General features: G+C 41.9%; 1 protein-coding gene across 1 annotated transcript in view; it reads right to left on the bottom strand.

Annotated features, from left to right (window-relative positions):
• The window catches only part of LOC127582286 (hemicentin-1-like), a 260770-nt gene that overhangs the window by 109324 nt on the left and 124776 nt on the right, over window positions 1–26670 (bottom strand). Inside the window, 10 exon segments of the mRNA XM_052037463.1 lie at window positions 457–648; window positions 3908–3994; window positions 5612–5725; window positions 8384–8551; window positions 15733–16014; window positions 16973–17134; window positions 19974–20096; window positions 22423–22519; window positions 24703–24878; window positions 26368–26491. Of these exon segments, the coding sequence (XP_051893423.1) occupies window positions 457–648; window positions 3908–3994; window positions 5612–5725; window positions 8384–8551; window positions 15733–16014; window positions 16973–17134; window positions 19974–20096; window positions 22423–22519; window positions 24703–24878; window positions 26368–26491 (1525 nt within the window).

Below are 26670 nucleotides of genomic sequence, written 5' to 3'. Positions count from 1 at the left end.
GAGAGGGAAAGAGAGAGGGGGGCAGACACAGAGACATAGTGAGACAGAGAGAAAGAGAGAGAGAGACACACACACACAAATACAGAAAGACAGAGACAGAGAGGGTGAGAGAGGGGGAGAATAACAGAGAGAGACACAGAGGGCTGAAGGCAGGGAGTAAGGGAGGCAGAGAGGGAGGGAGGAAGGAGTGAGGGCACGAAAGACAGAGATGAGTATGTGAGAGGGACAGTGCAGCAGGCAGACAGGGGAGGGTAAGAAAGATAGAGGGAGAGAGAGAGAATCCTAAAAGATTCACCTAATCTTTGCTTGACAGTAGCCCTGCTGTAATTTGATTGGGATGAAAAAGACTAAAGAAACAAAGGTGAGGTGGTGGTCAGGGAGGGAAGGGAAGGGATTGCAGATAACTGGCATTGTGCAGCATCCAGTCTGTCACAGGACTTTGCCAAAGATGCTCACCGAAAACACTGAGATGGTAGTTTTGGGATTTGTCGCCAACAGAGTTAGCTGCCAGGCAGGTATACTGTCCCGTGTGTGACAAGCTGGCATCCAGGATCTCTAGCAGTGATCCATCTGATGAAACCCGGTACCCTGCACTACCATTCAGCACATGGCCGTCTTTCCACCAAGTGATGCGTGGTTTTGGATTGCCTAGAGCGTAAGATAAACAGACATCAATGTATCGCAGGCTGCACCATATCTGCTTGTCGGATCAACATTTTACTCAACAAAGATACTAAATTGTGAACTGGAATGTGTTTACAGCATGAATCACACTCAGAGCTCATTAAAACCATATGGAGGAGATCGTGCTTTCTAGAATATGTTTTAAGCAGTATAATACTCAGGCTGGAGTCCATCACATAGACATAGCATAGTTGGAATAGTACAGTTAGTCCATATAGAGAGTTGCACAGCCTGTACATGTTACAGAGTGAAGCACCTCATGTTTATCTTGCCGATGACCCCATACACACTACACGGCCGACTACTCCATACACAGTACATGGCCAACTAACCCATACACAGTACACTCTGCATTTGGTACACAGGAAACTGATCCTAGCTTTACCTGTTAGATTATCATATACTGTGATGGCAAAAATGTACAATCTCTTTCATCTCTGCTCTAGCTTCAGTGGTACAGGCTGAGCACGTCAATCATCACCCAGTATCCAGAAATAATTCACAGTAAACATATTAGGCCAGCAAACTGAAAATTTGGGTTAGATTGACGGAGAGAATCAAAGGACAAGAAATCCTTTCGTACAATTCCAACAAAGTACTGTGCCATCAAAAATTCAGCATAACCCAGAGTAGAGCAATACCGCACGTTTCTGCATGCCTGGGGGTCCATCAGGAAATTTCTGACTATTCTCCCAAGCATTTCTTCTTGGGTTTTATGCTCCCCCAGATGACATCAACAGAAGTGAACCATGCAAAATGCATCTCCATTGATAATTTCAAACGCAATGATGTGAAAAATGATATTTCTTACTTACTCACAGAACAAGCAGGTTTTATTAACCCCATTTCCCCTGACACTGAGATACTTTAAGGGTCAACATCAAATGGCATTCTTGATCCTCAGTGAAATCTGTGACCTTATCTGACTTCAAACACAGCCTCTCACATGTCTGGTCTGCTTGTCAAGAGAGCTTGAGGTCACAGTCATTCTCAGCTGTCTAGCCTCAGGATCACTCCAGGCTGCTGCTGACCTTGTCTATATTTCAGTTTGCTCCTTGTTGCTGTGTTAGGGAGGTTGTTCAAACCCCAGACAAGTAGAGCAGACTTGATCTACCATTCCTTCAGCCACAGGAGCAGGCAGGGTGGCCATGGGGAATTGCCTACATTGCAGGCATCCCCGTGACAGGCAGTTGGAATCTGCATTCATGTTCTTACAGAGATGTCCCTGGTGACTACCTGCCAGGAGCACCTACCTCTATTCCTGGAGGGCTTCAGACCCCACACGCATAAAGAGCATGCTACTTGCAGGCACTGTTCTTCAGCAGCCCATCCAAGTGTTTCTGACCCCTTGGCCATCCTCTTCCCCTGCTCCCATCACTAGAGCACCTGATCATTCAGCAACTAATATCCCCTCAGATATTATTGCTTGTATCGTATTATATCACATTAGCAGATAGCTGCAGAAAGTGCAATTGTAAGAGTGCAACAGATCTGTCAAGTGTATTGTGCTGGGACTAACCCACAGGGAACCCTAATAATACTGTACTATAAACCTCAATTTTATGCGACTTTCAAACTCAGTGTTGGGGTTTATTGCCATTAAATGGAAGCAAGGCAATTTCTAGCCCAGGATGGTTTAGTCTGAGTGGTGTGGCCCTGTTGTGTTGTGTGTTAATGCCCAAAAGATACTCAGTGACTGCAATGGGTGATTTGATCTTTGAATACCAATCAGTTCCTGGATAAGAACTAGCTCAGACACTCCTCTGAAGTCACTTCCATTAAGAAAGAAGGTACATTGCATAAAATCGTAAATGGTTAAAAAAAATTAAATTTTTCTTTGTGTCACAGGAATTATTTCTGAAGCCTTTTCTCTTCAATCTCTCCTCTTAAATTCAATTTTATAGCCAAAAGGTAATGGGACATTCATCCAAGAACCTGCTGTGGTAGTGAATGCTTGTAGTACATACTGCGGTGTGCATGACTCCATGTAAAATTTGACTTTGGCAAGTTTTCCCATGTTTCCACTCCCAACGGCACTGTTGAAATCAGAATCTCAACCAGCAAGGACTTGCGGCTAAAGGCCCCAATTTCCTGTCACCTTTTTTTTACCATCAATGCCCTGTAGCAATGTGTCACCCTCAAAATAGTTGAGATTTGCAGCAGGTAACGAGGATCTCCCAAGCCTCAGCAAGCTCTACTTAACATTTAATTTTGACACGTTTCCTCCTTACATGTATATCCAAACTACAGCGAGCAAGAACCTGCAGAACATGCAATATAAAAATTAAATAGAAAATTAAAGAACTACATTTCAACGGGAGAAACTGAGGTGCTGTGGATTGTGGGGGGAGATGCGAATCTGCAATCTCCCTGTTCCAACTCACAGTGAATGAATGCCTGGGTCTTCTGATTAAAATTTGGAAGTTCTGTAACTGCTGGCTTTTACCTTGGCAGAGGTTTGGGACACTACAGTGAAGATGGAAGTCCCGAAATAGCATTAAACTAATTGTCAAACTCTGGACAACAGTACTTCGGTTAGAGACGAGCAGGGGAGCATAAACTACTACAGACTTCCTAGCACATAAGCTCGGGAGTTTGCCTGATGAACCTCCACTCTGTTAATCTGGTACAAATCCAGCACATTCATCACTTTCAATGGGAAGGAACAGCTGCTGACAGAAGCTCTAGTATCAGGCAATTTCCTTTTCTTTGATTTAACTGAGTTGCCTTAAAAATGTATTTCATTCTTTTTATTTGTTTCTTGGTGTTTTCAGTTTTACTTTCTCTTAAAATTTCAACAACCTTTTTTAAAAAAAATAGCATTTTAAATTTGTAATGGACTTTGAGTGTTTGCAAACATCAGGAGACATTCATAAGCATTCACGCTCTTTGACCATATCTGGATGTGGCAGATCCCACCCTCAGCTTCTGAAGCTTGGATCTGCCAGCTACAATTGGAAAGGTCGGGCCTCGATGGGCTGGCAATTGGCTTCCCAGTGGAAGAGTGTGCTGGGTAATTGCTGCTAGTCAGGCTGGATTGAGAGAGCAGACATTATTGGCCACCAACGTTCAGCAAACCCTGAGACAGACAGCAAAATGGGTCAATAATGAGGGAGCCAGATACAGAGCAAATCCTTGGCCTTAGAAGAGAAAAGGGGGCAAGCACTCAGAAGTACTGAATTACAGTCTTTACACACACAGGAAGTCTTTCGGTACGACTCACCTGTGCTCAAGCAGGTCAGGTTTGTGTTCTCCGCTTCTTTGATATGAATCTTCTTCAACAGGTTTTCACTTAAAATGCTGGGAGGACCTGCACAAAAGGTGCAAACTTTAATCAGTCATAATGAGCTTTTCAGGCCTCCTAATGTGCCCAACCCATCACCATTATCAGCCATCCTCTCTGACACAATTCAACCAAACTCCTCTGACTTGCTCCCTGCCATTACGCAACACCCTTGCCTTGTATTTGACAATAATTCCTAACTCTTCCATTGCTCCAATCCTCCTATTTGATCAGCCTAGAACATCTGTTATATTAAGTGCTTCTGACATCTTGCGTATTCACATACTTTGATCCTTTTGTACATCAACATGGTCAATAGAATGACTAGACTCTCTGGCTCAAAGACAGGTCTTCAACATGTGAAGCCCAATCCAGCCTGAGGGGGTTTCTGCAGAATTATAGTAGCTTATCTATTGGTAAACAGGATTAGGCCACTCAGTCCTTCAAATCTGTTCCATCATTCAGTAAGATTGTGCTTGATCTGAACCTTAACTCTATCCACCTCACTGGGCTCCATTTTCAATTATCTCCTTGTTAAACTCTTACAAGTGACACTCCTGATATAAGTAAGATGATTCTGAGAGGTGAGAGAGAATGAAGCTAAGTGGAGAGATTTAACAATAGTCTGGGTGAGAGAACGAGCCTTTCCAGGACAAAAGACCATAATTTGGATTTCGGGGATGTGTGGTGCAGGGGTCTGACAATACCTTCTGGAGAATGTGACTGGAATGGGTAACTTATGGCTGTGTTAAAGGATGGCAGGTGAGATAAACCCTTCTAACAAGGGGGAGAAATGTGAGCTAACACTGAGAATGGGGCTCGATTAGGGCATTAAGAAATGGATTGGACTGTTGGAGAGTAGTGGGTGGAGATCAGAAATCAAAACAATCCACCAACTTGCTTCTTGTCGCTATCATTAGGAAATCAAGCAAAAAAAATAGTAAATTGTCAATTTTAATGCCCTTCTTGTTGAAGAGCCCACAGAGACCCTATATCTAAACTTACAGAGATTAGCCACTTCTCAAATGCTGATGTGTGTCAAGCAGGTCATACTTTGAGGCCTTCAGAAAGGAAAGAGAATTTTATAACGTAAACATAATTGAATCAAAAGAAAAACAGACCAGATTCTATTTGTGTGCATCTTTTATAGTAGCAGGAGTGGTTCATATACCACACAATCCCAAACTACATTGAAAGTTTATCTGGCACATCACCCCTTTCCTCATTTAATCTCTCCTACTTTCCGCTGCATCTCAGACTTTGCCTTTTGTTTTCCCTTTCTTCCTCTTTTCCCTCCTGTCCCTGTTGAAAACCTGTTACAGCTCTAACTTTGTCCTGTTGTAATGAAAGGTCATCAACATTAAAGCTAAGTTTGTGTTCTTTCATGTTGGACTTCATCGTCAAATAACCTGGTAATCGTTCTGATGATAGATCATCAATCTTAACTGCTTCTCTCTCCACAGATGCTGCCTGATTTGCTGTTTATTTCCAGCATTTTTTTCTTTTAGTTTGGATTTCTAGCATCTGCAATAATTTTGTTTATGTTTAGAGAGATATTACTGATTTCAGAGTTCACAGACAATACCTAGAAATCCAGGAAGATAAATTATTGAATAAAATCCCCTACAGTTCTGTCTGCCTTACTCAGTACATCGAGGTGAAAATCCTTCTTGGCTTCCCCTGCAGTGTTGTTGACCAAGCAAACATAATGGCCAGCATCTCCCACATGTACACGGGTCAGTTTGAGGGTCTGTCCACCTTGGAAAGAGGAAGGAAGGGTCAGAAATAATTAAAGCAGTAAACTAAACCTATAGCTAACAACCTTCTGTGCAGCTTTGAAGGAGTAGTGAAATTGACAGGAGGAGCCAGAAGGAACAAGGTACATTGTGGAAACTTACTTGAGTAACACTTTTAACCGTAGCATTGCCTTAAGGATGCAGCCTCTGCTTATAGTTACAGATAACCTGATAATGAAAAGATTACACTGCCAATGCACTACCAGTCTAGCATTTCATGAATATGCAGGGCAGTCTCATCCCAGATCCGGCTGCAGTATTTCTCCCCAGTTTCCAGGCTTGAGCAGGGTGCACCAATTGTCAGCTATCCACATCATTGTTTATTTAAACACCATAAAGCCAAAGGAGTGAGCTTTGAATCCCTACTTCACAGTGTTCCCACAACATAGCAGCAAGCTGCTTTGCCAATTCCAGCTCAAGGACAGTGAGGACAGTTCACTAGCCTGCCTATGGGCAGGGCCAAGTCAAACCTTCCCGCATCCTCCAAGGATGAACAATAAGGCCTCCAGATCAGAGAGCTCAACACCTACAAAGAATGTGATGGTGTATGTTGACAGATGATCAGGCTGTTAACTGACACATTAAAGAAACGTAGTTTCAAGGTGCCTCAGAAATGTGCTGAGTGAAAGCGTAATCTAATGAATTACAGAGATGTGACGACAGGTTGTGCTGGGCTGTCAGCTAGGGTGACTTAGGAAGAGGAGGAGCTCATCAGATATAGTTCCTACTCCTGATCACTCGACAGTCCTAGAAATGTGCAAAGGGAGGTTTGCATTGGTTAATGGTGGATGCCAGAACCAACCAGCCTGGGGTAATATTTCTGATGAAAGGTCTTTGAACTGAAAAGTTAACAATTTCTCTGTCCAGCGATTTTTGTTTCTATTTCACATCTGTAAGAGTTTGCTTTTGTAACCAGGTCTAGGCTCCTACAAGATGATAAGGAAGCCTGGTACAGAGGCTCAATTGTGCAGGATCGAAAGAGGCTGCAGAGGGTTGTAGACTCAGCCAGCTCCATCACGGGCACAACCCTCCCCACCATTTTCAAGAGGCCGTGCCTCAAGAAGGTGGCATCCATCGTTAAGGACCCTCACCAGCCAGGACATGCCCTCTTCATGGTACTACCATCGGGAAGGAGGTACAGGAGCCTGAAGACCTACACACAATGTTTTAGGAACAGCTTCTTCCCACCCCCCCCCCCCCCCCCCCCCGCCATCAGATTTCTGAACGGTCCATGAACCCATGAGCACTACCTCATTATTCCTCTTTTGCACTATTTATTTATTTTTGTAACTTATAGTAATTTTTATGTCTTGCACTGTACTGATGCCGCAAAACAAAAAATTTCACGATATTTGTCAGTGATAATAAACCTGATTCTGATGAATGGCCATGTACGGGAGGTTCAAAAGAGCTGAAGATCTCTGCTAAATTGCATTCAGCATTTCCAGGTGATCCTGGACTGAATCGATGGGTGACACGTTGTCACTGCTGGAAGTGCACCTGTCTCACAGCTACAGTGTTACTTCGGGTGCTGTCTGTGTGGACTTTGCATATTCTCCCTGTGACTGCTTGGGTTTCCTCCCACATCCCAAAGACATGCTGTTTGCTAAGTTAATTGGCTCCCATAAATCACCCCTAGTGTAGGTGACATTAATTGGCATGTGTGAGAGATTAGGTTCAGGAAAGTATGTGGGAGAATGGGAAAGACAAGGGATTACATAGATTCAATGTGTTGAATAGCCTCTTTCTATGTCGAAAGGAAACATTAGAAATAAAATATGGGAATCCACACCTTTGGAATAAAACAGGAGAAACCAGGCCAATGGAAAGGTTGCTTAGCTCTGCATTCACTCATTTGCAGGCTGACAAATGGTTAATTGCAGAGCAACACAGCTCAGTCTGTTGCCTTAATTAATATCTAACTCACCCCTTACCTTTCAGATTCCAGCCACTTGTAATTCTGACTATTTGTCAAACATCAAAAGAATGATTTATTTCTCCTCAAAAGTAGAGCAATAGAAAAAATAATTATCAAATGAAAGGTTTAACTAATGTGAGAAAAGCAGATTTATCCCAAAGTCAGGTAGCACCAGGTGTTAGCCTCAGGCTGTTGAGTAAATTGAACCAATGGATGTTAAGTGGTGAGAGGCTCCTCATCACCACTCTTGACACATGGCAAAAAACTACACGTTCCTGTATCCACGTGTGTGTGTGTGCTTTTGTGTATTTACACATGGACATGGGTGTGTTGGCAGTAATATCTATGCATGTGTGTGCCTCTAAGTACATATAGGTACATATATACACAAGGATTTTTTTCCCATATATGCGTGCTTGTGTGTGTGTGTTTATATGTGGACAGATGTCTGCAAGCATTGGCTATAATCCACAATGCTAGGCAGTTTATCGACAATTCCCATGACCCAAGGGTCATCCTTGAACAGGAATTTTTTGCGATTCAGGGGTTACCTTGCGTGAACTGCAAGCATAAACTTCACTCAGAGTGATTGGGTATGGCATCATCACCCTTAGTCAGATGAGAAATCCATTTAAAATTCACAGCATGGTAAGGATATACTTCTAAAGATCTCTGAAAATAGAAGATTCATTCACTTCTTACCTGAGAGCACTTGCATCTTACTGTTGGGAACAAGGGGTGATCCATTTCTAAGCCAGTTAAAGGCAGGTGGTGGGACCCCAGTGGCCTCACAGATCAGAGTGATAGAACTGCTGAGGAGTGTGCTGATATTTTCCGGAGATCCCATCTCTCCAATGATAGCTGGAGGGACTGACCACAAACACACACAGTTCAGCTGTCAGTCAGTCCAAGGAACACCAGACAGCAAAGCAATATCATTCGCTATTGCCTCTTGCTACAAAGAATCCTCTACGCCCAGCATAAGCCCCAAATATACACAATGTTCAACTCTCCATTATATTTCTCTGAAGATCTTTTGAGTCCTTCTTGTTCTGCAGTGCTCTCTAACTTCCATTTGTGAAGACGAACATTGCTATAGACCTGAGAAATTCAATATTCTGGATTATGACATTCCTAAATCAAATCTCTATTACTGAAAATCTGGGATCATGCACCTGTCTTGGTGATGAGGCAATACTATGAATACAAGGGATTTGACAGTGAAACAATTAGGCACTCATGTCTGAACTGGTGAATAACTACACAGTGGTCCTTCACTTAAACATTGAAAAACTCTTCATTAAGAAGGAAACTTGAAGATGGACAGGCAGGGAAAGAAATACACCACTGGACACTCTTCCTCAGGGCTGGCTCAAAATAACACTGATGGGGAGAACCAATCCTAATCAGACCAGCTTGAAAGGTGCCTCCTGGAGGGATCCTGGGATGATGTTTCATAAAACGAAGATGGAAAATCAGCATTGTGACCCTTGACTGAATTGCCCTTATCGATTGCCTTTCTTCCTCCTGAAATATGACTCTAAATATTGTTCAACACCAAAGATCAAAAGTGGAATTCTTAATTCTTAAATTAAGAACATTTTTAATCGAACACCTTAAACCCATGCCATTTTCTTTGATTTTAGGTCTTCTTTCCAAAGCTCAAAACAAAAAAAAATTATGCACTGCAATAGCCCACAGAGTGTGTCCCACAGTGGACAGCACATGTTACAATGTGTGGCACATATAGCAGGAGCCACAGTCTACAGTCTGGCACAGAGAAGAATCCTCAAGTCTGTCACGTATGGGACGCCCCACAACATGGGGTCAGCAAAGTCAGGGTGTAGAATGTATCAGCTTCTATATGTTGAAGGGCAACAAACGGTTAGGTTGAAGTCGTCACAACCAGGACAGTAAGCTGAGCTCACTTGGAGTCATAAAACAATATTAGTTCTAGAAATGGAGTAAGTGTTATTTACCCACTTATTACAACACCAAAGGATGCCATTCAGCCCATCAAGTCTATACTGGCTCACAGCAGAGCAATCCCATCAGTCCCATTCCCCCACTATTTACTTTCCCTGCAGATCTGCAACTTGTTCCTTCTCACATACCCAACAACTCCCTTTCGATTTTTCTTTCCCCATTTGTCTACACTAAGGGGTGATCTATGACAGTCAATTAACCTACTAGCAGGTCTTTCGGATGTGGGAAAAAATGGGAGCACCCCACGGAAACACATAGTCTCAGGGAAAACATGCTAACTCAACACAGAGGGTACTCAAGGTCAGGATCGTACCTAGGTCCCTGGAGCTGTGAGGAAGCAGTGTTATCAGCCGCACCACCATGCCATAGAGTCCTTTCCCAGGGGTCCTGATAATATTAATTAGCTATTAGGGTCCCAACACTGCCTTGCACATTCATTTAGCACCAAGTAAGATAAGATATTTATTTATTAGTCACATGTACATCGAAACACACAGTGAAATGCATCTTTTTGTGTTACTGAGAATGTGCTGGGGGCAACCCGCAAGTGTTGCCACTCTTCCGGCGCCAACATAGCATGCCCACAACTCCTAACCTGTACGTCTTTGGAATGTGGGAGGAAACCGGAGCACCCGGAGGAAAACCATGCAGACACACAGGGAGAACGTACAGACTCCCTACAGACAGCAGCAGGAATTGATCCCGGGTTGCTGGCGCTGTAATAGCCTTATGCTAACTGCTACACTACCGTGCTGCCCAATTAGTACCCATTTGGCACTGAGCAGAGAGGAAATTGAGGCAATCCAGAGACTGCAGTAAGAGTGATACATATTTTGGTTGCATGCATATTGCCAATCAACACACATCTGGTCTTAAGGAGGCATTGGCTTGACATTTACAACAAGTCAACCCTTCTGTAGCTCTACTGATTCAGCCTCTTTAGAAAAAATAATTTAGATGACAAGATGACTCAACAATCAGTGACTGTGCCCACTGGGACACTGAATAAACCTCTCTTTAGTTCACTACTCGCAGTCAGTATGTTACAATTAGGTTTTTGTGCTTCTGATCATGTTTTGCCCCCCTGCCCAGCTGGTGGTTGTCAGGTGGGAAAAAGTTTGGGTGATCTGCTTTGGATATTCTGTTGACATTCACCAACTATGCTCTTACATGAATGACTTCTTGTCAACAGTGAAGAAAAACTCCCTCGCAATGTCAAGTCTCCACCACTCTTCTGTGACCAATTCATACACTTGCAAACAAAATTAAAAATAGACTCTTTTAGTCCAAAGAAAAAAGCAAGAGAAAAGGATGATCTTCAACACAGGAACAAAATGATTCATAGCATTGCTTACAGAAACCACTCCAGTATTTAATGAATTGCACAGGAAACTGAGCATCAGATACATGGTCATAAAAGTCCTGGCTTTGAAACTGGCACTCAGCATTCTGCCTTTTTTTAGGCACTTACAATAAATGACTGAAAGCAACATAATTAGATAAGCACTGAGCGTGTTCAGATTATATTCCTCCTCACCCTTATTTTATCCACCTAAAGTATAAGAACATAGAACACTGCAGCACAGTACAGGCCCTTCGGCCCACAATGTTGTGCCGGTATTTTATCCTGCTCTAGGATCTATCTAACCCTTCCCTCCCACATAGCTCCCCATTTCTCTATCATTCATGTGTCAGATAGATATTAGGGACATTTAAGAAGCTCTTAGATAGCTTCTTAAATGTCCCTAATGTATCTGCCCCCACAACCTCTGTAGGCAGTGCATTCCACGCACCCACCACTCTCTGTGTAAAAAACTTACCCTGACATCCCCCTTATACCTTCCTCCAATCACCTTAAAATTATGTCCCCTCGTGTTAGCCATTGTCACCTGGGAAAAAGTCTCTGACTGTCCACTCGATCTATGCCTCTTATCATCTTGTTGATGCCATTTTACACAGAGCATTTATTTCCAACACCTTGTCAGCCAATGAATGGGAGATGGGATGCAGTGTATGACCCACAGAAAATGGTGTGTTGTACTAAGTCATTTTACTCAGTCTGTTTAAAGGGTGGAGGAAACAAACTGCAGCAATTTCTCCCAGTACAAGCAGAGTAATTTCTCCAGATAAAATGTAATTTCTCCAGATAAAGTATAGTAAGCAAACAATAGTTATGTGTAATATATGTGCATAAATCATTTATATACACAATGAAAGAATTAATGTACAGTATTGTGTTTTTATCAGAACATTAAGGACAGTATTGGCTAAACTTATCTTTGAGGAAATGTGAAAGTGGCAGCCATCCTCAGATCATGATCAGTGGCAATGAGGATTGGTGCTGTTGATGTCCACCGCTAGCCGAGATTCATCCTTGTGACCAATTTTTTCCTCTCTCTGTTTACTGAGATTGAAAATATCCACCAAACCTAAACCTCAGTTTTCCGACAGAGGAGGAATGAACTACTGAATGTTTGGTTTAAACTGGAGAGAGTGAGTGATAGAGACAAAAAGAGAGGAGAATACCTGTATTACACAGACAAGGAAACAATCACGGAAACCAGCCTCCCCTCCATGGACTCTGTCTATACCTCGCACTGCCTTGGTGAAGCAGCCAGCATAATCAAAGACCCCACCCACCCGGGTCATTCCCTCTTCTCTCCTCTCCCATCAGGCAGAAGATACAGGAGCCTGAGGGCACATACCACCAGACTCAAGGACAGCTTATATTCCATGGTTATAAGACTATTGAACGGTTCCCTGATATGTTGAGACAGACTCTTGACCTCACAATCTACTTTGTTTGACCTTGCACCTTATTGTCTACCTGCAATGCACTTCTCTGTAACTGTGACACTTTACTCTGTATTCCATTATTGTTTTTACCCTGTACTACATCAATGCACTGTGTTATGAATTGATCTGTATGAACAGTATGCAAAACAAGTTTTTCACTGTACCTTGGTACAAGTGACAATAATAAACCAATACCAATACCAATGAATTAAGTAACAGTAATGTCCACGTTTGGTAGTAATGTCATCTCATGGGTAACTGAATGGACACTCAGGTTAACTGACCTGAGGTTCTGTGAGTATGAGTACTGGATCCCAAATGCTTCTTGCATGAAAACCGCATAATATTTATATGCAAGATTTTCAGCATTAGCTTTTTGCTGAGGAGTATTTTCTTAGCATAGATTGTTTTAGATAATCTAGTCTTTCCTTCTTAAAATTTAGAATTTTGCAATGCCTGCCTGCATGCTTTGTTCCTCGCAAAGTTGATATAACAATGGTTCAAATGGGATGGAAAGCTTATTTAGTACCAGTCAACAAATATACAGTAGCCCAATACTGGGGATGCTGTAAATCTGAAATAAAAACAGAAAATTATGGAATTGTTAATCTTGTTTCTCTCTTCACAGATGCTGCCTGAGCTGCTGAGAATTTCCAGCATTTTTTAAAATACATTACTCAACAAATAATACTGTAATCATGATTTTAAAATTATATTTATTTAAATGAAAATAAGAAAAACTTCAGATACTGGAAGTCTTAAATAAAGACATAAATGCTGGAAACACTCAACAGGTTAGGCAGCATCTGTGGATAGAAAAGCATTCGACCTTCTCATTAAAGTGACTGTGATGTGAAACAGTTGCTGCCTAATCTGCTGAATGTTTCCAGCGGTTTCTGTTTAATGCACACCGTCTTTTTTGAATGCAGTCTTTTTCCCAGGGTTGGGGAATCAAGGACTAGAGGGCATAGGTTTAGGGTGAGAGAGGAGAGATTTAATAGGAACTTGAGGGGCAACTTTTTCACCTAGAGGGCAGTCCATATTTAGAATGAGCTGCCAGAGGAAGTGGATGAGGCACATATATTAACAACATTTAAAAGGCACTTGAACAGGTACATGGATAGGAAAGGTTTAGAGGGATATGGGGGGGGGGTGCAAATGGGACTAGCTCAGGTAGGCAACTTGGTTGGCATGGACAGGTTGGGCCAAAGGGCCTGTTTCCATGCTGTATGAGTCTACGATTTATGACCCTAATTGACCTGACTGCAGTCAACATACACAACATATATCCGTAAATACGCGCGCACACAATAAAGCATGCATATACTAGCACATGATGATGCAGGAAAACACATCAAAACATACACATTCATGTGGTCTTGCATCACACTCATGAACACAAGCACCATACCACGCATGTAGGAGCAGCAAGCTAGCAACAACACTGATCCTTACACCCAAAAAAAACTTTAAAACAGACTTTTACATCCCTGCATATGCACACACTAGACACACCAACACACACAGACACATAAAAATACATTCACTCACTCTAACACCTCTCCCCCTCTCTTCGCCGCCTACCCCCTCCAATGCTGCCATGGACCTACACAAACCAGCAGGATGCTGAATAATCAGGAATAGGGTCCTTTATTGAAGTTCCGAACACTGAGGCCAATTATATCGTCTCTGCTTCTCTCCCAGCTGTGGCCAGTCGACAGCGCAGGCTAGAGCCTGATGCTGGCCACTCCTGATCTGCATGCATCAGTTCCCAACTGAGTAATCAGCAAAGCACATTTCTTAAATTAAAACAAAATCAGTCTTTGCATAGAAACATAAATATTTACTGAACTAGACAACCATGGTTACAAATTTACCTGTCATAATACTGCAGAAATCTGTGGTGAATTGATGAGATTTGGCTAAAATAGCTAAAACTTAAAACAGATCATGACCAGTCCACTATCCCCATTTTGTAGAACTTTTGCCTTCTACTGAACTACTGAATAATATAAAGTGAACAGAATTTTATTCTATGTTAAAAAGCATCTGAAAATACACTGGAGGCTTCACACTCAACCTTTTACTCATACAAACTTTATTTATGTTTTAAAAAAATATATATATATACAGAAGGAAAATGAATTAAATAAAGGCAAGTAACAATTTAAAAAAACTTGTATGATGAAGTGATCAATGTACTGGCTAATCAGAAATAACTGAATTAATCAGAAATAATGGGTTGCCAGGCATATAGTGCTCATTCTAGAGATTACAGTGGATCTTTAAGGAAGTCATTTAATTTAAACAGAGAGGGAGAGGACATTAGGGTGGTGCTGTGGGTAAAGTACAGGTAGTTGAGAATCTCAAGCTGACTGGAGCAAATCACAATTCTCGTTAAAACATCTCAATATTACCATAAGTTTAAAGCATTTTCCATAAGGAAAAAAAAGTATTATATATCTGTTCTGCAGCAGATGTATTGCATCAATATAGGAATAAAAATTACCAGGACTCCATCCAAATCTCTCCAGTGTATTTTGTAGAAACTTTAGTTTTCGTTCATTCTAAGTATATATATGTTAAACACGTATATGTACAGAGAAATGAGAAAATATAAAAAACAATTAACCCTTTGTATACCACTTAACCACTTCAAATTTCAAACTCTCCACATGTTGCTGGTCGTACATTGCAATGTTAAGTCACACTGGCATGCAAGTCACATGCTGTCTGCAAGTGTGACTTATGTATTAGATGCAACTGACAAGCTCTGGGCTATTTGGGTGCGGGTGAAGTCTTCAATGCTGTGACCTGCAGTGTCCTTAATGGACCACCACAATGTGTTTGCAAGTAGCATAAACAGACTCACAATCTAGCGAAAACATCAAGGCAGAGGAGTTATTTCCATGTTTGGCCATGGTCCTAGTATGATCACCTGACACCAATCGGTTACTTCCGTGGTTCCGGCACTAAGGGTGTATTGCCCAATATCCAATCATCCAAGTGCATACAACTACTGATTCAGAGGACTAACTGGCATTTTTAAGGCGTAAACTGTAAACAAGAACAAGTGAGTGACACCAATAAGATAATAATGAATATTCAAATAAACAACATTCCTTTTTAATCTTCTAAACTGATCACCTTATCTCAAGTTCTAAATATATTCTCTCTACCTTTAGCTCCTATCTCTTTTCTTTCAGGTCACAATACTGATCCTCTAAATGTGGAATCCGTTTAAAACCAATAGTAATGTGAGCGCTTACCAAGAACACTTAAATCAAACTTCCTGCCTGACTGTCCTGCTGCATTCACAGCCAGGCAGGTGTAGTGGCCTGTGTGGTGCTCCTGTGCCCTCTGAACATTCAGGATCTGGCCCCCTTTCTCCACTTGGATGCCTTGCCTGCTCACTACGGGCCGTCCATCCTTCAACCACCGCAGTGTTGGCTGAGGGAATCCACGTGCATCACATTTCAAAGTGACCGCAGCTCCTTTGGTAACGGAGATTTCTGTTGGCTGCCCATCACCATTCTTGATCGTTGGTATTGCTGAAACAAAGAGGGAATTCAGCACAGGTTGATCCAGACATCAAGTCCCTGTAGGGAGAAAGTGGGCTAGAGACTATTCGACACATGAAAAGGCTTAATGGTGTGAAGCTCCAGTGGTGATATTGATACTAACATCACTGAGCAAGATGGAACAGGTGTGCTCTCGCTGTGCACCCAAAGACCTTTCTTTAATCAGTAGAAAGTCAGCTGGGCTCCAAACATGCCCTTCAAAGTGGTAGAGAGGGGATTTAGGAATTACACAGAGCAACACGTCGGTGGTGTGGGCTGGTGTTACACAGGGCTGGTGTGAGACTATCAGGGGTGGGAGAATTGGGTTGCATTAGGGAACATCTGGTTTTCAGAAGGATTAAAGGATGTCAATTAAGATTAAGAGGTACTTAGAAAGATTTGGTGGTATATATTAGGGGGGCTTGGGAAATGATGAGGGAGATCAAATTGGTGTTGGGGTCAGATAGGGAAGCAATCACAAGTTGGGTTCTCGTAGACATGGGAGCAATGGACAGCAGCAGAAAGATGATGGGAGCAGGGACTCAGGGGGAGGATGTCGGTCACAGTTTGGCAGTTGGGAGCAAACACCGGAAAATCATGTAAGGCAGGAACTACATGGAATATGATGGACATTCTGGACCTTGCAGACCAGTTGAGGTAAACCTGGGCCTTCTCCCTACCTAAGGCAAAGCAAGCTTTAACTCTCCAGTTAAGCACTACTTTCGATGTGTGCTCTGTAGAAGACACTGCAGTAGCCGATGGAATCTCTAGGGCATTATGTTATAGCTTAAGTACATTCACATTTCATGGAAAAAATTCACCTGCAGTCTCTCGCATTCAAAATTGAAGACTGAAATTTGTTGCCGAATTTCAGAAATACCCTGTGCTTTTAACACACACAATCAAGGGAAATTCTCATCTCTCCTGCTCTCAGTTCACTCACACTCACCATAAACTTCCACGCTATAGTCCTTTGTGCTTGTTCCAGCCAGATTGGTACCTACGCACGTGTAGTTTCCACTGTCTGATATCCGGGTGCTTGATATATGCAGCATTTGCCTCCCTGAATAAACAATAACTCGCCCATTGTTTTCTGAAGAGAGGGGCATTCCTGTGGTAGAGAGCAGGGAACAGGGAGTGTACAAAGTTCAAAAAACAGACTGGAAAGCTGTTCTGCAAAAATGTACCTACTAATTTTACTTATCTCCTCTATTGACAATTTCACTGCTTAATAGAATTGGTTTTAATTCATATTTATTCTTCATTAAGTAAAACTCCCTTATTAGATTCCCTCATTATAGTAAATTTCTCTCATCATTCAAAACAGGAACTTCTCATTTCTGGACTCTGAATGGATTAACAACAAAGAGGCTATTGGAAAGAGATGGATTTTGTAGTAGCATAGTGGTTAAGTGTCAAGATGTGTATCCGGAGACCTGGGCTATTGATCCAGAGTTAAAATCCAATAAATCTGCAATACATCTGGTAATGGCGATCTCAAAGCTACAGGAACATTGTTAAAAAAAATGATTACTGATCTTCAGGGAGAGAAAACCTGCCCTCCTCACCCTCTATATGATGGCAAACCCACCAACGGCTCCCAAGTACCCTCTGACATGGCCCATGCGAGGCAGTAAGTTTAGAAGTCATTAGGGATTAGTAATAAATGCTAACCTAGCTAGCAACACAAACACACAGACACACAGACACACACACACACACACACACACACACACACAGAGTAAATAAATAAGAAAAAAACAACTGTGTTAATGATACATACTGCTTTTATGTGCACTTTAACGAGAAAAGTCAGTAGTCTTTGCTAATCAATTTATATCACTTCTCTCTCAAGTTTGCTTTCATTTTAAAGAACTTGTCAGATTTTTACATAAATTGCCCTTAAACTCACCAATAGAGTTAGGAATGGTTACTGTACTAATGACATAATGATTATCACACAGTTACAATGACCTTCTCTGGTTCATCAAAGAAACAATTTAAAACCTCCTCAATCAGATTCCCACAATCCTCCTCCAATATTTCAAAAATATCAAATCCTTCTACATTTTCCTTCTGCCTCTTTTTTAAAACTTTTCTCTTTCCATACATTATTTCATTTTCTCTACCTGATTAGTCTCTCATTCGCCTTCCTCTGTTTCTCCATTCTTAAACCTCATTGGTTAAGGAAATAGATTGCTGAGCCCACCATTCAATGAGGTCCAAGTTGCCCCTATGCCCTCTTTGTCCTTTCATCCACCAAGATTTGGCATAACTACTTTCAAAGCTGAGGGCTACAGAATAAAGTCTAAAGATTGGTGTGCACTGCAGGATTCGTTCCTCCAGCAAAATTTTGCTCAATGTTTAACTATATCCCATCAAGTACTTTAGTACTTTAGATCTGCAGTTATAAAACCCATGATCTGAAAAAATGTTATCCTCTCATTTTTATTGACTGGTGCACCTGATCTCATTGGCTCTCTGTTCTCCTTGAATATTTTTTGTCCTCTTTCTTTCTTCCAAATTACACCAGACCAATCTTATTCTTATCCTCCTGAAGATACTTATAGCTTTCTTCACAGTTGACCAAGCTCCCTGATTTTATTCACCTACAAATTACATTACATCCTCTTTACCCAAGTCCAGGTAACTTACAAAAACTGAGAACAATTCCTACACTGATTCCCAGGGACATAACCATGCACATCACATCCATAAACAATACTCTGAATTTTAGTCTTCAGTCAAGTTGTTTTTTTGACCTAATCATTCACAGGATGTGAATGAGTTGCTGGCAAGGCCAGTATTTACTGTCTATCCAAAATAAACTTTGAAATGAATGGCTTGGCTATTTCAGAGGGCAATTAGAGTCAACCAATTTGCTTTGGTCCAGAGTCACATGTAAGTCAAACTTGGTGAGGATGGAATATTTCTTTGAAGGATATCAGTGTACCAGCTTATTTTACAACAAACCAGTAGTTTCAGCCACCAGTATTGATACCAGATTTTCATTCCAAATTTATTAAATCATCTGAATTTAAATTCCCTAGCTGTTGTGCGGAGTTCAGCTCATGGACTTGGATCAACCCAAGCCTCTTGATACCAGTCCAGTATTTTAATCACTATGCTACCACATCCAAACAAAAACATTTTTTTTAAGGAAAAAGATAATTTATGATGTGACCATTGGGGTGGAACTTCATCTCTGGTCATCTGCCCTCAACAAGGTTGAGAGTATCAGCTATGAAGCATGCCCTTCCCTCTCAGCATTCAAACCCATTAAAGTCGAGGAAATGGATGTTGTGCATGGAGCACAACGTACATCTTAGCAATTCTTTAGCTAGTTGGGATCCTTGGGGAAGGACGCAAGAGGGTAGCAGGGCAACTGAGCAGCTCCTTGTAAAGTGGAGGAGGTGAACTCCCTCGACCTTTCTGATAGGTCAAATGCTGGCAGAATGAAATCTACCAGAGCTGTGCTAACTGCACTGGGCCCAAGACCTGAGGCTCCAGCAAAGGCAGCTTTAGATTTGATGACAACAACTTGTTTAGCACTCATGATTGGGAGGGAATTTCCAACCCACAACTTTTTACCTCACACATTAACCATCCCCTGACATTTGCTTACAAACTTGCTCAACTTCACCAGAAGACATCTTTCTTTTAAAGAACCTAGCAAGTTGCTCGGAGGGTGAGGGAGATGGAGGGAAGAGGGAGTGAGGGGAAGGGGGTTGTTCAAGCCCCCAGCTGAACTGTGAATGGGTATATATGTGTTCTCCCAGGTCGACGCAAGACCTTGCCTGTCTTGCCCCACTGTAATCACAACAGAGTGTACAATTCAAGCCTTCTACCATCCAAGAAGAATTTGGTTGGGAAAGGCTGGAAGAGTATAGTTGCTCTCCGATTCCAGAATCATCAAACCAAAATACAACCAAGTGAACCAATCTGCTTACCATTCTTCCTCCACCGAAGAACAGGAGAGGGAATCCCGCTGCATTCACAAAATAAGCTCAAGGAGTTTCCCTCGATTACCGTCACAGATGTTTGATCCGTTAATCCGTGAAATGATGGAGGCACTGCAAAACATTTCAAAACATTTCTTCAGGACAAGTCAGTCACAGATCATATATTACCTGTCATTTCTTTCTTACTGGGCTCAAAAGGTGCCCCTTTTTCCCACCTATCATTTCATATTTTGTCTTTCAATTACTCCTCCCTCTCTCCCTCCCTTTCTCACCCTCTCCCTCCCACTCGCTCACTTTTTGTGTAACTCTTTCTCATTTTACCAAGATGTAATTAGAATTGTTATGACAACTGTTGTGAGTAGTTTTGCAAAGGTTCTCTTCAGTAAATGTGCACAGGTATCCACAAACCTCTGTCTTCCTGATTGAATGTATGTATATTTCACATTGTTTGTGACATCCGTCATCATATTCCATCCCATGACTGAGCAGGTCCATCTACGATACCATCCTTGTACAGGTCATTCCTTTAACCTTCCTTCCTCTCCTTCTTGCAGAATCCCTGGATCATGTCTGATATTTGTCCCTTCTTCCCCAGTCTCCCACATGGCATTGGAAGTTGATTGGCAGTGGAAGATGATAAGAGGCATAGATCGAGTGGACAATCAGAGACTTTATCCCAGGGCGACAATGGCTAACAAAAGGTGGCATAATTTTAAGGTGATTGGAGGAAGGTATAGGGGCGATGTCAGAGTTAAGTTTTTTAAACAGAGAGTGGTGGGTGCGTGGAATGCACAGCTGGCAGAGGTGGTGGGGGCAGATACATCAGGGACATTTAAGATTCTCTTAGATAGCCACATGAATGATAGAAAAATGGAGGGCTATGTGAGAGGGAAGGGTTAGATAGATCTTAGAGCAGGATAAAATGTCGGCACAACGTCGTGGATTGAAGGGCCTGTACTGTGCTGTAATGTTAAATGTTCTATGTTCTATGAATGTCACTGTGACCCAAGCCATTTGGTACTGATAATATTCTACCTACCAAAACACTGGACATCTATAACAGAGACTTTCATCATGCATTGTCTTACTGATTGACTATCAACATCAACATTAATCAAAGAAGGTATTTTATTAGAGGAGATACAATGCAGTGAAATTCTTTCAACATCTGAACTTGGGTCTAGTTCTCTGTTGCCTAGTTGCTTTTTCTCTTGAAGTTTATGTTTCCCCTAATCAGCTTTCCTGTTATTTGTTTCATATTTCTGCTACATGCATTCAAAAATATTGGTCTTGCAACACACTATTTTGTCCTACCCTGCTGCCTTAGAACCACTGATTTGAGCTGAGGTACAATTCCAAGAGTGCAAAAGGACCTCCCATACCTCACTCAATGTATGTTAACTGAGATGTTCCCACCCCCTTGACAGCTTTCTCAGAATAGAGGCAAAGAATGAGATTTCTGAAATATGTGGATCTAACCCCCAACAATGCATTGCAAAGATGTGGTTTTGATCGTCAAAACAGCTGCTGACCTCCAAAATGCATAATGGAATTTTGCTGTTTTTTTTATTTTAGATCAGAAGCACTTGTGACTATAAGCTTAACTTTGAAGACTTACTGCCCAATTTCACAATGTCACCAGATATCATGTGTGTCATTTTCATTCATCTTTCAGAGAGTCACATCACTGAATCACTTTCCATTCACTTAAGGTAGGCATCAAAAGCCAGATGTGTGACTCACTCCTGCAATCCCTGCAAAGTGAGGCCAGACGTTCCATAATATTGAAGTATTTTAGCCTTTGATTGATGCCTGGAGCCACTACACAAGCGAGCACGGCTACAGTATCACAGAAAGGTTGTAGCACAGAAGGAGACCATTTGGCCCATTTGGTAGTACATTCTAGATCTTAACAAATCAACACTCTGCCAACACCATCCACTCACTGCTCTCTCCTCATAGCTCTACAATTTCCCCTTTTCCAATATTTACCCAGTTCTCTTTTCAACACTACAATTGAATCTGTCTCCATCACTTCCACTGGTGGCAGTGCACTGTAATCCTAAAGCATCATCCCCATGTAAAGCTTGACTCTTTTCCCAATCACCTGCTTTCTATGTCCTCTGCTTCTTGACTCTTCTACTAATAAGAAAGTTCCTTTCTTTCTACTCTGTTTGGAGGCTTTTAAATATTTCCATCAGATCCCTTGCAAACAATTCACAACTCTGAAGTTCCCCCTTCCCTGGAATCTTTCTTGTAAATCTCTGCACTATCGTTAAAGTCTTCACGTTCACGCCCGGAACTAGACATGATATCCCAGTTGTGGCTGAGCCAGTGTTTTATAAAGGTTCATAGTGACTTCCTTTCTCCTGTATTCTATAACAAATTTCAAGTGGAAGTGTAACACTGTCAGATGTATAATATGCTTTCTGCTTACCCCACACATTCAAGTAATAGCTCTTCTCTGTGTTTCCAGCATCATTTGAAGCCTTGCAAGTATAGCGGCCAGCATCTCGAACTTGGGCCGTCTTGATCTAAGAGACCAACACAAGTAGTCTAACATTCCTCTCAAGTTGAGGCACCTTCGACTTGTAAATGGTGCTGAGACTTGTTAATAATCAGAGAGTTCAGACCTTACTGTGAATCGCAAGAGCAAAGTTCCCCAGGCATTTAATAAACTGGGTTAGATGATAGTGTTCAACCTCATCCAGGTGTTGGTAAAACTTCACATCATAATTACAGTACATGAGTCAGTTATTGGCAGCAGTGATAAAGGTGATTAGGCATTGACAGAAAGACACAGAGCTGATCCAAAGAATCATAGAAGGAAAATAATACAGATGCTGGAAATCTGAAATAAGATCAAAAAAATGACAGAAACACTTGAGAATTGGAGCAGTAACAGTGAACAAAGTTAACAATTCAGGTCAATGATCCTTCAGCAAAGGTTTTCGTTTAACTTCAAAGTATCACTGAATAAGGCAATATTCTGCACCAATTCCGCACCATGTGAAATCCTGGTAACCAGAGCACTCTAATCATAGGAAGGATGTTATTATTCTGCAGTGAGATGGGAGGCTGGGGACAGTGAAAGGCCTGGATAGGGTGGACATGGAGAGGATGCTTCCAGTGGTAGGAGAGTCTAGGACCAGAGGGCACAGCCTCAGAATAGAAGGACGTCCCTTTAGAACAGAGATGAGGAGGAATTTCTTTAGCCAGAGGGCGGTGAATCTGTGGAATTCATTGCCACAGAATGCTGTGGAGGCCAAGTCATTGGGTATATTTAAAGTGGAGGTTGATAGGTTCTTGATTAGTAAGGGCATCAAAGGTTACGGTGAGAAGGCAGAAGAATGAGGTTGAGGGGGAAAAATAAATCAGCCATGATCAAATGGCAGAGCAGACTCGATGGGCCGAATGGCCTAATTCTGCCCCTATGTCTTCTGGTGATAAAGGGGCAAGTAACCAAGATAATTCAGGGAATAAGAACAGAGAATTTTATGGGGGAACTGATGATTATAACTGGGACAGGCAATTGATTCAGCTACATTATTGATTATGACTAAAGGTTCTCATACCGAGAGATACAAAGAAACAGAGTTCAGGAGTAAATGATCTGAGGATACCATGGATGTGAACAATGAAAGCTGATAAAGGGAAGATTGGAGAAAGGAGAGGCTGAGGAATTATGATGAGAGGGTGTGTGTTAGGGGAAGGTTCACTTCAAAAATTGATGGATTTGTGTTCCATCCTTAAATTACTCGTTCTTAAATTTTTCATTTCCCACAGCATTGCTCACAGGTACTAGTAGCGTGGTTCCCAGTGCTAATTGAAGCCCTTTTTCCAGCAGTGGTAAACAGTAAGTTCATTTTCAATAAGAAAGCATTAAAGCACAGATATCTTGTTCTTATAAAGTATATAAACAGGAATGTTATAAACAGGCTTGCTGATCTTTGAGTCAGAGTCACAAGTTTGTCCAACATCAGAGACCTGAGGACAAGTTCTAGGCTGTCTCCAATGCTATGGGACTGAAGTAGTGTTGCAGCAGAAGAGGAACCATCCTTTGCAGGAATCATTAAGCCTAAACTGATTTGGCCTGCTAGATCCCATGGCACTATTTTGAATGATGGGGGTGATAATCCTAGCATCCATCAACTCATCCACTAATTTATTTACCAACCAGGTTCTCAGCTGACTGATATCCTGGCCATTAGTCAATGCTATTTCTGGGATTTTGCTGTGCATCAACTGGCTGCCATCTTTCTTATATTATTTGTATTCAAGCCTTTCAGAGATGAAAAAGCACTATGAAAATGCAAATTATTTCTTTCTTTATTCCCAAACATATATGATTCAAGCTCAAGGCAAGGCACTTTCAAAAGTAAGATCAAAGATCGCAGGCACGGTAGTGTAGCGGTTAGCGTAACACTACTGCAGTGCCAGCGACCCGGGTTAATTTCCGGCGACTGTCTGTAAGGAGTTTGTATGTTCGTCCCGTGTCTGCGTGGGTTTCCTCCAGGTGCTCCGGTTTCCTCCCACATTCCAAAGATGTACAGGCTAGGAAATTGCGGGCGTGCTATGTTGGCGCCGGAAGCGTGGCGACACTTGCGGGTTGTCCCCAGAACACTCGATGCAAAAGATGCATTTCACTGTGTGTTTTGATTACATGTGACTAATAAAGATATGTTATCTTATCTTAAGATTCTGTGGCAATACTGACCTCTATGACACTGCCATTCTCATTGAACACGAGACCAGTGTGCCTTGGCAGAGGTTGTCCGTCCTTTGTCCACGTGAGAGTGGGTGGAGGGAACGCTCGACTCTGACACTCCAAGTTCACAGAATCATTCAAAGTAACTGACACATTCTGCTCCTCTCCCAGAATGCTTGGTGGAACTACGAGATAAAGTACATAAAATTGCTTAATTACTGGGTCAATGAACAAATAAGTTCATTTTATGAAGCACTGGGTGAGTTCATGTCCACCAAAGCGGAATGTCCAAAATGGAATCCACACACTGAGCGACAACATCAGGCACTGGCCTATAGCTTTCCAAGTTGATATCTAATGCCTTATCAAAAGGAGACAAAAGTACTTCACAATTCTAATAATATCTGCCTAATTCACCCCCCACCCTTCCGTTTCCACCTATCACCTACCAGCCTTTGTCTTAACACTCTCCTCTTCTCCTCTCCCCTACCCCACCTGGCTCCATCTGTCCATTGTTCTCTACTTCTCCATTATATCTGCCAGAATAGTGACTAGGAGGTCCTGGGGAAAACTACTTAAGACTTGTTCTACATGCAACATATATTAAATATCCAGTATAACTGCCATTTTCTTATCTTCTGATCAAGGTCTAAGAATAAACTACATTATCATCAATGTGATCTACTAATGCTTGGAGCAATGACATCTACTATGGAGTGATGCATCTGATTAAGACATGACAAAGTGAGTCACTTGCCACCCCAAAGCCCTTTCACCACCTACAAAGCAGAAGTCAAGAGTGAGATAGGATTCCCTCTTCTCACCAGGGTGAAGGAAGCTCCAACAACACACAACTGAAGGTTCGCATCCAATTCACAGATTGTCTGATTTGGAAATACACTGCCATTCTTTCATCATCACTGGGTCTAACTCCTAATATCAGTAGTGTGGGAATACCTTCTACCTGCAGAATGCAATGGTTCCTGGTGACCATTCATCACTACATTTTCAAGGGCAAATAGAGAAAGGCAGTTAATGATGCCCTTGTCCTCAACAGCCACATCACATGAGCGAATATGAAGGTGATGACCTTATCCCTTTATTCAGTTCTGAGACCCTTACTCAATTGGCTCCATTGGGCAGGACATTTTGTTTGCATGCCCAACACCAGACTCCCAAAATGGAAATTCTATTCCCATGAGAAGAGATTACCACACTGACAGAGGGAAAGAGTCAAGGATGTGCTCAAAACCTCGAACATTCCCGCTGTCTCTTAGGAAATCCTCTCCCATGACTGTTCTAAGTGGAGAGGGAGGATTCAGGATGGTATTGAAAACCTTGAGTTCAAGCATCAGTAGCACACAGAAGCCTTGTCAGGAGTGCACCATTTCACAAACCACCCACCCACTTGTCAGGTACCTACGCCACATCTGTGGAAGAGTCTGTACTGGCCTCATAGGTCACCTCAGAACCCACAAAACTGGAGTGAAAGTCATCTGCCATTCCAAGGGACTGTCTAAGAAGAAGACATTGGTGGAACGTTCTTAAAAATTGCACTGTATCAACAAAACTTAATTTTGCTGGTGGGGAGGTGGGTGTTTAATGGATGCTTCAACTGGACTCTTTCCTGAGCAAGTTTCACCCAATCTTAACCTTACTTCAAGGCACACTTACGAAGAACTTGCAGCTGGATCTCCCTTTGGTCCTCTCCAGCAGAATTCACAGCAACGCAAGTGTATGTTCCTGAATCAGAGGAATGGGCACTGGCTAAGGACAGAATCTGGCCATTCAAAAAGAACTAAGCAAAGAGAAAAACATTTTCAGTTCAAGAGGCAAAAGCAATCAAGTTAAAAAGAGAATGTAATAACTTCACTTGAAAAGTATAAAGTTTCAGGAGAAAATGGGGGAAAAGTAAACAAAAATAAAGACAGACAAAACCCCATAAAAATAGCCAAACAGCAAGTTCACCCTCATAGT

The sequence above is a fragment of the Pristis pectinata genome, chromosome 23 (assembly GCF_009764475.1).
Source record: "Pristis pectinata isolate sPriPec2 chromosome 23, sPriPec2.1.pri, whole genome shotgun sequence".
NCBI lineage: Eukaryota > Metazoa > Chordata > Chondrichthyes > Rhinopristiformes > Pristidae > Pristis > Pristis pectinata.
This window is presented reverse-complemented; position numbering and strand designations above follow the sequence as displayed.